This window comes from Channa argus, chromosome 14, assembly GCF_033026475.1.
Source record: "Channa argus isolate prfri chromosome 14, Channa argus male v1.0, whole genome shotgun sequence".
Classification (NCBI taxonomy): Eukaryota; Metazoa; Chordata; class Actinopteri; order Anabantiformes; family Channidae; genus Channa; species Channa argus.
Window position 1 is genome coordinate 10,006,953 of NC_090210.1, and position 14,389 is coordinate 10,021,341.

A 14,389-nucleotide genomic window follows, 5' to 3' on the forward strand; every position below is an offset into this window, starting at 1 on the left:
TACGGACGTTATCAAATACGTCACACAAACAAGCTTTGAGACGCGCTTCGCAAAAGACTTCCTTGATTACACGGTACGCGCTTCCAACCCTCGGCACAGCGACTCACATAACTAGCGAATTGATGTTACAGAGAGCTTTACGGGTCGCTTGTTGATTTTAACAATAAAACTTTAGTACTCTTTTTGGGTACGGCGAGGATGTCTGTCCGGCAAGAGAGGGATGAAGATGACACCACTGTTATGGCGAGTTGTGTCAGTGTGTCTCTGTGTAGCTGTGGTCTGTTGGTAAGTTGGTTCCATTTCAATTAAACATTGTGTTAGTATTTCATTGCCAGGCACTGGCAGTGTAAACTACCAGACAATATGCCCAACGTCACATATGGGTCAAATGAGTTTAGCTAACCTAAAATCAGCTAGCTAGCTAACCTAAGTTAGCATCAACATTGTGCTGTGATGTGGCACCTGGCTGACTTTTAACTTGTCCGTATTATGAGTTAGCTTCAGCTGGCGACAGCTACCATATCCGTCTTTAACACTGCTTGGTTAGCTAACTTATAAAGAAGTGGTCCCTAAAATACGAATGTCTTTCACTTTCCTACTCATGTCCTTTCAACACGGCAGGTTTAGTTAACGTTACGTTTAGTCAGTGGACATATGCTTATCTCTGCATGATTCACCTTGAAGCACTAACTAGATGGCAAGTGTAATTAACCTCGGAAGACACCTGACTAAAACAAATATAGGATTTACTCCCCCATATTAACTCTGCTGAGTACGTTGACTTAGTGCTATTCTGTCACAGAGCTAGTAGATTTGGTTCACCAGCTCTTGAAAGGATTATGGGCCTTTCAGTCACGGCAGCCCTCTTGAAATCTAACGGTTGTCAGGTCTTTGTCAATCGAGAGGGACCTGATGGTGATAATAAATTCTAGTCAAGATGTTAGAGGATAACAACACAGAACATTCACCAACTTCTACTTCACATATAATGAAGGGAGGGAGGAAGATGTGATGTAAAATGGTAACATGTGTGGTGATGATGTTGCCGCCCTTGCCAATTTTCTCCAGTGTTGCTCTATCTGTCACTCTAAAGTGAAGCTATTGTACAAGTGATTTTTGCACTAAGGTCCATGCTGTATACTGCTGGACCAGAACACTTGTATATTTAAAGGTTTTAGCTTAGTTGATTAAGTACTTTGAGTTGTTATAGCAGGATAAGCACTGGTTTACTAAATTCCATAATTGAAGGGTGCCTTCTGCTTCAGTTGAGTAGCTTCTTGGCATTGTGCATGTTGGCTAACTGAAATGGTGTTCAGGGACACTTTTTAGAGGAACTGAGCTTTATACTGGGATATGTGAAAATGTCTGTCTGTGAAAGGTTTACACTCTATATTTCTATGACTGCAGTAAACCGCAATATTAGATTAGCTACTACAGGTAATCTAATACTGTATAAATGTTCGTCCAGAATTAGACCATTCTACCAGAAAATGTTTAACTGGATTTTTTTGTATGGCTTTTTTTGTTTTGTTTTGTTTTTATTATTTGTATGATGTTTACCGTCAATGTGATTAAGCACCTGAATGTGTGATATAGTGAAAAGTCTTGCTTATACAATCACAGACATTCTTGCCCCATCCATTTTTTTGAGCAAATGGAAGATTCATCTTAATATATTTATATAGAATGAGATATAATCAGTTGTTTTTCCATATCGACAACCTCCATTCACAGGTGCCAAACTTTAAATAAAGCACAAGACTCAGTGGATAAGTCATGATGCAATACAATGACACCAAACTGTAGTAATCAGTAGAAGATTATGTCACGTAATATTCGTGTGACAGAAGCTGAAAGACTCACAGACAGGTGTGTCAAGAGAACCTTGATGAGAGTGGATACCTGCAATTAATCTTTGCACCTCTGGGAGACGTGTATTTATTAGGTTTGTTTCAACAGTTTACACCCAACGTTTTTATATCCAGCCTGCTCTGTAAGTCCTGCAGATGCACTCTTTAAACACAATGTCATATTCTTGCCAGTTTTTAAATTTTGTTTTACTTCTAACCTTCCCTAGACAATTTAAGTACAGTGTTAGTGTTACCCACATATCCAGTATTTGTGATTACAAAAATTTAAGTAAAATTTTGTATTTCCTAACATTTAGGATATAATGTGTAGTTTAGTTTAGATAATCTTAATTTTAGTTTTCACTCTCTGTCTATTGCCATTTAGTTAATTATTTAGCAATTCATGCCTATACACTGCTGTCGCTCCTTTGGGAGTTACATTGAACCTGCTCGCTCTTAATTAAAAAACATACAGTTGTTCAGTAAGTATTTTTGACGAGTCTAGACTCTCAACTCAGATCAACAAAGCAGGCAGCCAAGTAAAGTACTTGAACCAAAATCCTTATTAAAATCCAGATAATGGCTTAGATTGTTGACAAGTTACAATTGCTGTCAGAGTGGCATTTAAAATGAAAGTAGGAGACCTTTTTCTCGCTGGTAAGAGACATTTTAAAAGAAATTATTCAAAGGCTTGTTATTGTTATTTGTTGCTATTGCTGTTTTTCACATAACAAAATGTGGTGTTCAAAACTGAAGAATTTAATATCAAGGAACAGAAAAAATAAAAACTACTGAACTAACTATTACTGAAGGAAGAACAAGAACATTTTAAATGTTTAATATTTTATCTCCTTTAAAAAAAGTCCTTTTTTTACTAAACACATGACTGATCCAATACATTTGAGATAATTGAGAAGGCAGAAATAGAACATATATATGCACAGTTTAAAATAAATACATTTAAAGCCTTTTTCGTTTCCCTCTATACTTTAATGCTGTAAGGGTTGAAATATATGCAGCTTGGGTGAGGTGTGTCACTTGACACTTGCAACATCCCCTTACTCTACATACAGATAAGATAAATTGTCCACATTATGGCATACTGTAGGCTATCTTGGCTGTGTTAACTTATTTGCTTGATTTGACTTCTTTGCATAACTCACTGCAATCAAATAAAATGTATAGCTTGTTTGATTAATGAGTTTATTAATACCTCATATGCATATATCTAGTTTTCTTTCCAATTGCTGCGACATTTTTTCCTAATGTATATTAAATGACCTATATTCAGTGAAACCTAAATTCAGGCTTTCTTTTGTAGGCACCCTCTTTGCTACATTGCTTGCACAGAGTCGCACCAAGAGTCCCAGGAACCCCTGTCCTCCCAGGACATCAGTTTGGAAGAAGAGTTAGAAGAACTAAACAATCATCACAAGGTAGTTGTATGATAGTATGTCAACCCATCTCAAAGGCTAGAGATTAGAGAATAGAAGTCTATTGTGATCATATACTTCATACACGGGCCCTCAAAAAAAATCTCTTTGTAGATCTGATGGATCTACAAGATGGATTAGTGGGAGTCATTTCTGTCATCAAACTGCCCATTAATGGTGCCATATGCTTATGTTTGTGTGTGTGTGTTTTGTTTTTGTTTTTCTCTAGGATCAGGAAAGCTCAGTTTTACCTGCCCAATCCTTGTCTGAAAGTGAGCTGTTTATAGACGATGAACAGCAAAAGGAGGAGCAGACAACTCAAGAGTCGGACAAAAAAGAACAATATTCAGAGGTACACTGTATATATAGTGACTTGAATGAAACTTGACAAAATCAATATCACATATCAGGTGTCGGTAATAATTTTAACAAGTTTTTTAATAAAAAGACTTGTTTGATGTACAATTTTTAATACTTCGTTGGCTCTTGGTGAACAATGGAGTTTTAGATTTGGATAACCAATCAGATAGATTGTAATATCCATTTCTTTTTATTCATCATCCCTTCGAACAGGAGGAGGCTACTGTAGAGTTAGAGTTGGAGGTTGATAAGGACATAATACAACCTGAGACAATCTCAGAAAATCTCTATCATGAAACCTCTGTCACTGAAGACCAGGTGTCCAGCCCCCTGCTGCCATCACCTGACCCTGTCTCTGTTTTTGCTGATGAATTTAAAGACAACCCCAGCATCTTTAACCTTCAAGACAGCGTCCCGAATAGGCAAGTTCTCAAGTCTTATTTGAGGATATTTCCTTGTTTTATAACTGTTCAGTTAATTTGTTGACACTGTACATATAAAAAACATTAATAGAAAGTGATGTACATTTATGATGCTTATATCCCTGCAAAATAAAATGATCAAATCAGTAGTCAGCTGTCAAATTTTATTTTGAATTTCAGCGTTTCAGATGATGCATCTGACGAAACTGCCCCTGAGCTCCTTCATCCTGACATACCTACTTCTGACTGTGAAGGAGAACAGAATGACCTGTATGACAGTGATAGGTGAGTGGTTGTCTCCAAATATATCAAAAGAACATGTCTATGACATTGTTGTGAACCTGACCGCCTCAAACTGTAATCAGATTTTTATTTAAAAGACAAATATAACTCATTCTTTAGCAAGGCAACATTTTGTTTCCACAGCAGTTCTCCAATGGTTCTCGAGAACACTTCCAATGCTCACGCAGCAGGTACTAAAATCCACACAGACCCTTCTGTGAGTTCTCCATCTATTCACAGCACTCAGCAACTGGAGGCCAATACATCAAACATGCTAAAAGAGCAGGTAAGGTTGTCGGAGCTATGTGAACTATTTTCTCTCTCTCTACCTTAGGAGGTGTCCCAGCTCTAATTTTGTCATTAATTTTGACAGGACCTGAGCTCCCCTGTCACTGCAGACACAGATTCTAGTGTTAGCAGCAAAGACCCCGAGGACATCCCTACTTTTGATGAGTGGAAACGGAAGGAGGTTGAGAAAGAGAAGAGTAAGATATCGTGTTGATCCTCCTTGTAAAGTTGTGTTATAACGTGTCAAAGCATAATAGTTCCTTATTCGCATCTAACTAAATGAACCAACCCACTGAATTTAAAATTATTTAAAATTGTTTTTTCTCCTTATAGCTCTATCTACCCATACCTCTAACAATGAAGGTTCTCATACAGCTAAGAAGGTCCAGAAGAACTTCAATAATTACGCCTCCGTTGAATGTGGAGCCAAGATACTTGGCTGTAACCCAGAGGCTAAGGTGCATATGACAAGATGTTATTCATGCATTCTGCAGAAATCCTGTTAGATTTAGACATACTGACAAATACAAACTGACAGTTTTTTTTTCTCTTATACAGAGCACTTCAGCCATATTGAAAGAAAACATGGACTTGTACATGTTGAACCCCTGTAGTAATAAAATCTGGTATGTAGTATGTGTGTGGAAATTAAAAAAGGTCCTATTTATTGTTCTCTGAAGCCATTTTTTCTGTTTTCTCTTTCAGGTTCATCATTGAGCTCTGTGAGCCCATTCAGTTGAAGCAGTTGGACATAGCTAACTTTGAGCTCTTCTCTTCTACTCCCAAAGACTTTCTTGTTTCTATCAGTGACAGGTGTTTAATGCAGCTAATAATATATTTAAAACTGTGAAAAAATAGTTTTCATCAGTAGCTGGTTAATCTTAATTATCTCTAAATTTGATTTTCTAAAATGAAAGGCTTTGTGTTTGGAAAAACAACCATTTTTTCCTAATAGAACTTACCTACTTTATGTAAATATTTACAACAATTGCAAACCAATTCAATTTAACATAATTGGAAATTTAAATCACGATACTATTATCAAAAACTTTGACACATAAACTGTTTTTACCATAGCATTGTGTAAATCTACTTCTACAGGTACCCAACAAACAAATGGCTAAAGCTGGGAACATTTCATGCCCGTGATGAACGCACAGTTCAGAGCTTTCCATTAGATGAGCATCTTTATGCAAAATATGTGAAGGTGAGTTATGTTGTCTTGATGATTTTACCTCTGTATTAATTGTATGCTTACATAATGCAGTTTATCATGTACCTACATATTTAAAACATGGCTATTTCTGTACACCTTTTCTCTGAATCTTTGAATATAAACTGGCCCTATCACTTTTATTATTTTCTTCTTTCTGTCATTTTGTTATTGATACAATTGCTACTACAAGACTATATTGGAGACTGTTATTTTATAGGTGGTAATATGGTACATCCTTTTTAATTAGGACAACAACAAAATTAGGCCAATTTGGGAAATGTTATATTCTAGATGAAGAAAAATAAATCTTACTGAAAATAGCATCCTAATTTTGACTTTGAAGTAACTCAAACAAACGTGTTTGGTCCTGCTTTCAATGCATGTATAAATCGCTTTAATTTCTCCTTTTTCTTTTTCTCTTGCCTCAGATGTTCACCAAGTACATAAAGGTTAGCCTGTTTTTCTTGTAGTGCACTGTGGTCAAGTGAATTTAACTGTAAATAGGGAGGTGAATGTACTTTTTGTCCTTCTTTTGCTTAAATGGTGTGATCTTTCTTTTGTCAAAGCAGAATCAGATCTCACTTACTATACCAGCTGTTTACCAGTTCAAACTTAAAAATAAAAAGAAAAATGTGCAAATCACATATGATGAACCCTGTGAAAACCCATTAAATTAAAACCAACTGTTGTAATTCAAATAATTAAGCATTTCCTGTCAAATTATTTAACTCATACATGTTTACAGAAATGCTTCGCTTCATTTCCATCACTGTTTTTTTTTTTTTTTTTTTTTTTAAAGGTGTGTTGAATTTTACAATTAAAAACAAAATTCTGACTTTGCTGTTTGAAACTAACACAACCACTGCTGAATGTTGATTGTGTGGGTTACAATGCAAATCAAAGCAATGTTTTGTAACCTAGTTACTTTCACACATGTCTGTTAAATGTAAAATATTTTTATGTATTTTCTTTAGGTAGAGCTGGTCTCTTACTTTGGTTCTGAACATTTCTGTCCACTGAGTCTCATAAGGTATGTAACAAATAAGGCAATGTAGTTTTTATTACACACGGTCAAAGTATAGCATTAAAAAAAAAAACATTTTCAGCTTGTACTTTTAAAAGCTGAATTTTTATGGATGTGTTATGTTTCTCATTTTGTATTTTTTTTTTTTTTTTATTGTTTTGTACGTCTTTTTCTGTTTTTTACCAGGCCATCAATTATAATTAATTGTTTCTACATTACTTGAAGTCTTCTCTTCACATGGTAGCTTAATACATACTGCTTGACTTATAGATTAATTCAGGTCATTATTTTATATTTGTGATTGAACTCACAATCATGTCTTGCTGCACTTAAGAGGATCAAGTGGAGGTTAACTGCTGTCTCCACTTCTGCAAATTTTAGAGGTAAATTTGTCTGAAACTGCACACAAAACAGGTGGCAGTTAGTAATATAAACACACATCTCAACTGTTGACTATATATGTTATTAAGGAAGTAGCAAACTACAATACTGTTAATGCTTGTTATTAGTTCTGTGCTTGTATGCACAATGACAATAAAATCGAATCAAATCATGATGTCTTTTATTTCTGGTGCAATTTTAAGTGTCCCATCAAGAAAATTGAGCCACCGGTTTAATACTTGTATTAAAACTTTTGTTGAGGACAGAGCAGTAGCCTGGTTGACTCTGACTCTGTGTGTGGGTTTGTGTGTGTGTGTGGGCTTCTTGTGGAGCTCTCCGCTCCCTAGAGGCTATGGAAGATTTGACAGTTGACTTCTTTTGAGTAACTGCATGATACTAATTTGATTTAACTGCAATTTAAGCCTGGAAATTTTATTTTTTGTATTTGTTCTTTATATGGCAGGGTGTTTGGCACAAGCATGGTAGAAGAGTATGAGGAGATAGCTGATCCTCCAGAAAGACCAGATGACCAGGATGATGATTTGGGTAAGAATTGGAATCTCACATAAGTATTTCAGTTAAATATTTACAATAAGCACTCACTTCTACTTATTAGTTGTAATTTGAATCAAAAGGATAACCTAATAAACTAGTGAAATTGTAATGATCCCATTCCATTAAAGAGTCCTTTTAATGTTTTGTTGTAAGATGGGTTTGCGCTAATGCAGGCATTACTTCCTACAGATTATCCCCCAGGATCTGCATCTGGTGAAGTTAAGCTCTCCAAGAATCTGATTGGCTCAGCAAAGGGTAAGCCTGGCTAAAGTACATTTCTACAACATAAAGACGACCTGGATTACTGTATTAACTCATTACTGTGGTGTTGAAATTTTCCTTTCAGATGTAATATTGAACATGGTTAATAATATTGCTGTCAATGTTCTCGGTGGAGTCTCTGAGGTGCAAGGTATGACGAACCCAGTCAGCCGCACATTTTTGACTTGTGGCTGCTCAACTTCCATTTCATAAATTAAATGCAGGACCTGTTTTTATTTTTCATATTTAAAGTAACTTAAATACTAATATGTCACTAATTAAGTTTCATTTCGAATTTACATTTTGAAGGCAATGTTTCATTCCAAGAACTGAACATAACTGAGCCATCAGCACAACTTGAAAGCGCTACCACTACAGATACTACCTCAACGTGAGTAGCTGCCAGGTGTTGTGACATTTTTACTTTTGACAAATAACAAACTAAACACTAAGAAATTTAATACACTGTACATTGAATGTGGTGAATGGGATAAATATAACCTACAGCAGGGGTCACCGACCTTTTTGAAACTGAGAGCTACTTCTTGGGTACAGATTAATGCGAAGGGCTACCAGTTTAATAGGCACTTTTGAAATGACAAATTTGCTCAATTTACTGTTAATTATGTTATTATTAATAATGAATAAATTATTTTCATCTATGTAAAAACACGGATCATGTTAATGATTTCTCACAATAACTTTCAAATGAGAAGAAGAGCAACAAAAAAAATTAGATGCAGCTCATTGGTAAACGGCGCTATGGTGAACTATTTTTAGAACAGGCCCGCGGGCTACTCATGTGGTGCCTTGTGGGCACCATGTTGGTTACCCCTGACCTACAGTTATACATACCTTATGACCCATCTCATGTTTGCACCTTAAATTGTGTAAAAAAAATTTAAATCATTATCTATAATAACCCTTCTTTCTATTTCTCATTTAAAATCCATACTGTATGTAAGTGTGAGTTTTAAGGTATATTTCTTATCCATCGATCTATTTATTTATGGAAAAACTGCTCATCTTATGGCAAAACCATGTCTTTCGAGGAACAAGCAAAGGGCCAGAATCTGTCGCTTGTAGAGAATAACACTTATCAATCAGCCTCTCTTGGCTCCAATGGGGGATTGTTATTTCCACCGTGGAAAATTAGCATCAGCAGATAATTCACATTCTTTATAAACACTGTATTTTGCAGTTGCACTTGAACTGTATATCTTTTATACAATATTTAATGTTTTTTTAATTTTATTTTTAGTTGATGCATATATTATGTCCTTTTGAAGTTTTTAATATTTTTTCTTCTCTAGTCCAGACACAGAACAGGTAGAGATTTCCCCAGAGTCTGAAATGCCTGCAAATGAATCCCCCTTCTTAGAGACCCCTGTGCTAGAGATGGAAGACACTGATGCTACCAAACAAGAACTCCCCCCATTGGAGCAAATAATTGTTACTCCTTTAGAAAAAGAGGAGGATGAACCTGTCAGCTCCACCATTACCCTTCTGGACAGGGAGGATGAGTTGTATGATCACGAAGAGTTAACTGATTGTCATAAGCAACAACTAGGAAATCCAAACTACTGTTCACCACCTTCATCTGCCTCCTCATGCTGTTGTGCAGCTTCTCTCCAGGAATATCTCCATCAGCAGAGTTCAGCTTTATTGTCCAAAAAGAGAAAATGCCAAAAATCGGACAGAAAACCAATGATACCTCCCATCCAAACACCCACTTTGCACCAACCTCTGTTTCCCTCTGCCTTTCCTGAACCTCAGCTGGAGCCCAGTGAGGTACATCAGCCCCATGAAAAAGAACAAGCTTTTGAGGAAGAGCCAGAGAAAGGAGCCAACCCATCAGAAACATCCCCGCCTTCAGGGAGCACAACAGGATCTCATAAAGAGTCCATGTCTGAATCTCCTGTGCTGGAGCCCAGTCAAACCTCAAACCTTCCAAAACCCAGTGCCACCAATTCATCCCCTGCCAAACCTACTCCTATTGTTGAGACTCCACAGCTGTCTCCTGAGGAACCAGCAAAAGAGCCAAGCCCAGAAAAAAGCCATAATGTGCAGACTGTAGAGAAACACACTACACCTTCAACTTCTCTAAATAGCTCTATCTATGTAAAACCTATTGTTAGTGCCACAGTGGACGAAACTTTAGTAGCATCAACAGAGGAAAGTGTTGATTCTCTAATAGAAATAAATACCCCTGACCAAATTCTAGATAAGACTGATCAGTCGCAGATTCTCCTTCCCACAACCACCCCTCATTTAGAACATCACTCTGATTTACCAGCTGTACCTGAAAGTACCGCTGCTTCCACGACACTACCCCAACCTTCTCAGGACACGGTCACAGAGCTTGAGCCCTCTGCTAGCCCCTCTGTCATTACAGAAATTAAAATGGAAGACATCTCGACATCATCAGGTCTTCCTCGCCCCTCTTCTCCAGCCCCTCCTGCTTCTCCATCCCTCTCTGACATCTATGCAGAAACCACCAATGCCACAGAACAAAATGGGATCCCGGTGCACGGCTCCAGCCAGAAGGAGTCTGTCTTCATGAGACTTAACAACCGCATCAAGGCCCTGGAAATGAACATGTCACTCAGTGGACGCTACCTGGAGCAGCTTAGCCAGAGGTGAGAAACGCTTTTATGTATAAAGTGAATTTGAGGTTGATTGAAACATTTTAATGCAACGCCTTTTTATTGCATGTTTGAATTCAAGGTATCGGAAGCAGATGGAGGAGATGCAAAAGGCTTTTAACAAAACAATCATTAAACTTCAGAACACTTCTAAAGTAGCAGAGGAGCAGGTGAGCAACTAAGGGGCTAATGAATATTGTGCTTTACAATGTTCCATAAGCAACTTTAATGTTGTCATCTCTAGTTAATGATGCAGAACAGTCAAATGTGAATGAAGTAATTATGGAAAATGATGTCAAAGAAATGAAAGCACATTATTTGTTCTTTTATGGCTTTTAAACTACTGTCAAACAGAAACATGCATTTTCAAGCATAATTTCTATAAAACTTGAATATACAGTTGGGCTCAAAAGTTTACTTCCCCTTATTTAGAAATGGCAAAAATTGAATGCACGTACAACTAATACAAATGTTTCTTCATCAGAAATGAAGGAAAGTAAATTTATTAAGGGCGGATGCAAACTTTTGGACTAAAATAATTTGTATTATTATCCTCGCTTTTTTTTTTTATACACTCCTTGACCATTTTTAATACTTCTGACAGTAAGAGAACATTTGTCCTAGCTGAATATGCATTATTATGTGAGGTTTACGTTTTTCTCCCCTACATTGACATGACATCCTTGAAGGAAAATAATCAAACAATTTTTCATTATCCAGAAACGAATAAGTAAATTCAGACTTGAATTAAGATTCCAAAAAATTGATTAAATCCCATCACTAGAATAGTTAAAACAATTTCTAATCTGATGACATAAATAACACTTGTTATTGTGAAACCATGACTCTGAGTTTTCTCTAACTTTTAAACACAAATCATTTTCATTCCAGGGATGTAAATCCTAAGTATGTGTTGTTGCTTAATTTGTTGTTCTTTTTCTTCCACAGGACCAGCGTCAGACTGAGTCCATTCAGTTGTTGCAAGGCCAGCTGGAGAACATGACTCAGCTGGTTCTCAACCTGTCTGTGAGAGTGAGCCAACTGCAAAATGAGGTATCCTACAATCTTTAGGCTAAAGGCTTTATTGATTCCCCATTTGAAATATATATATCTGAATTGGTACTTTTTATTTTCTTGGTACAGTGGTACAATCTGTGGTCTTTCTCCTAGGTGTCAGACAGGCAGAACTACTTGCTGCTGTCTTTGGCTTTGTGTCTGTGTCTGGGTCTGTTGATGTGTGTCAGCCACTGTCAGATCACCACTGTTCCTCCAGCCACAAATCCAGACCTGCCAATACAAACGAACTACACCTACTGCTCTCCTGAAAGGTAGCCACACAATTATATAGGCATAAAGACATAGCGTTACAGTGTCTGTTATTGATAATCAAGGAAATTGCAACTGAACTCTTTAGCGACCACATAGCAGTGACTTGCGTTTCAATAAGGGTGATACATGCAGTTTCTCTTTTCCTCTCCTCTTGCGGCTTTAATAGGCAGTCCGCCTCTTGTGATAAGACAGGCTTAAAAAGGAGTGCATCCTATCCACTCATACACTCGGAGTCACTCCAGTTAGCTGCCACTGAAGGTATGATTGTGCTACATAATTCTTATCACGAATGCTAATAAATTCCGAATTGGCCTGTTTGCTATCTTGGTAGAAATAAATCCTGTTCTTTGATCACAGGTTCAGAAATGCTGCATGCAGTAGAGGCACAGACTCTTGGTCCAGTTAACAGAAAGGTGTGTAGAGATAAATTTGCTGCAATGCACAGTATTAGTAGAATATATGTTTGAAATTAGCAAGCTGACTGTTCGATTGCAATTAATAAACGTTTGTTTATCGTTGTTGTTTATCCCCAACTTTTTCCCACACAGAAGAGACGGCGTAAGATGAAATCCATAGAGAAAGTGGAGACTCTTAAACCCTCTTTTCATGCTCCAGAACTGTGCAATGGAGCTGTTGTATGTAACAGTGTGCCTGTCACCACAAACCCTACACCCCTAACAAAAAGGTTACTGCAGCCTACCTTCAGAGACTCGCCATCAGAGGGCAGTTCAGAGGCATCATCTCATTCAGATGACCCCTCCTTCTGTGGCATCACTACAGCCTGCTCTCGAATCTGTGAAGGTCTCCCTCCGCCAAAGACCCAGCCAGAGAAACGGGCATCAAGACGGCGATGTCCCAAACCCGGATGTCCCGCGGCGGACTTATTTCAGGCTCCTCGGAAGAATGACGGGAAGCTGTTGACAATCTCTTCCATACAGGACATCATGAACAGAAAAACGGAGCACAGCTCTGGGGCGTTTAGGGTAAATGTTACCCTCTCAGGTCCTGCCTGAAATAAAACGAGAAGTTAAAAAAGACTCAACTTATTCTCACTCACTGCAAAACTTTGCAAAAGGGAGTGGGTGTTTATTTCTGTAGCCAAAAGCAGTTTTAAGCTTCAATGTTAGACAGTCCAATCACTCTCATTTTTAAGTGTTTTTTGTTTACACCCTCCCCCCATGTTCCATTCTTGTTAGGCCTTTTATGTGTTGTACTTTTAAATCAAAGAGATTTCTAACCTACTGATGGGTAGATGACACCTCATGGAATGTATGGCACAGTTTTCCTAACTGTGCTGATGCGATGTTGACACTGTTGGTGTATCGCTTAATAGCGATATCTGCTGGATTACAAAAAACATTGCAGGCAACGTGGATAAAGCCTGAGACTTAACTTGGTTCATCCCTTCTTAAATGTGGATGAATGGTCCTGTTTACCTAACCAGCTAATAATAAAGTTCTAACTGAAAAAAAGAGAAGTGTATATATTCCAATTAGCCATTATAAAATCAAAATAATGGCTATGACTCATAGAATGTCAAACCAGAATGTACAAAAATCTATTTTGCAAAGAAGTGAAACGCGAAAGAATTTGGAAGTGATATTTTTTGTTAATGTCATTTATGAAAAATACGTGTTTGTGCACTTATGTAAGGGGGGGAAAGGCAGGGTTTGCACATTTTTATTAAGAAAAATAAGTTTTTGTAACATGTTTGAGATCAGTTCTGCTTTGGAAAAAACTCTTACACAAGGTACAGATGAGGCTTTATGGTACAGAAAATTTTTAAAGCAAGTTTGTAGAAGTGCTAATGTTTCTGTAAGACAGCTCTGTGGAGCAGAGCCCACATTTTACCTGCAAATACAATTAGAAGTTAATTAGTGTCAAAAAATTAAGGGAAGAGTCCTTCAGAAAGGAATTTGAACACAATTAACTCAGATGAAAACTGAGCAAAGGTGGAAACAGAAAAGGGAAATAACCTTATTTGGCGTTAAAAGATCAAAATGATCCCAAACTGGAGAAAATTCCCTCCTCGATCGTTTCATAATATCAGAAACAAAGTCTCCGCTCCTCCTTTCAGCACGAATACAGTCTAGTCGCAGCGTCTCCCGATAAACACAGTGCGGTGCTTTGCTTCATTGTGAGACAGCAGCTGTATTGGTCACGTGATTCTTCTCAAAGCCATAAGCATCGACGCTTCAGTATTGTTTGACCCATCACTAGTCTTCCCAGCTTGCATTTAAATCTTTCGTTTTTAAAAAAAATTCAGTGACCACTGAACTAGCAAGAAACACTACACACATTTTAAACACATTTAACGTCTCCTTTCTGACGAAATTTCTATCT

General features: G+C 37.3%; 1 protein-coding gene across 4 annotated transcripts; it reads left to right on the forward strand.

Moving 5' to 3' along the window:
• The first annotated feature begins 3 nt into the window (after window positions 1-3).
• On the forward strand, window positions 4-13,523 carry LOC137140773 (SUN domain-containing ossification factor-like). 4 transcript variants are annotated; one of them, XM_067529384.1, is made up of 24 exons: window positions 4-285; window positions 3,172-3,289; window positions 3,513-3,635; window positions 3,857-4,065; window positions 4,246-4,350; window positions 4,492-4,633; window positions 4,721-4,832; window positions 4,969-5,093; window positions 5,194-5,261; window positions 5,341-5,448; window positions 5,737-5,842; window positions 6,280-6,300; window positions 6,826-6,881; window positions 7,720-7,802; window positions 8,001-8,066; window positions 8,158-8,223; window positions 8,382-8,463; window positions 9,386-10,711; window positions 10,800-10,887; window positions 11,666-11,770; window positions 11,888-12,045; window positions 12,213-12,304; window positions 12,404-12,459; window positions 12,595-13,523. In XM_067529384.1, exons 1-24 carry the CDS (start codon window positions 221-223, stop codon window positions 13,057-13,059), a joined length of 3,945 nt encoding a protein of 1,314 aa, XP_067385485.1. In that variant the 5' UTR covers window positions 4-220; the 3' UTR covers window positions 13,060-13,523. The 4 variants fall into 4 exon arrangements, with proteins under 4 accessions (XP_067385485.1, XP_067385487.1, XP_067385488.1 ...); XM_067529386.1 differs by having other exon boundaries at window positions 4,495-4,633; XM_067529385.1 differs by having other exon boundaries at window positions 5-285; window positions 3,172-3,286.
• Window positions 13,524-14,389: the final 866 nt, after the last annotated feature.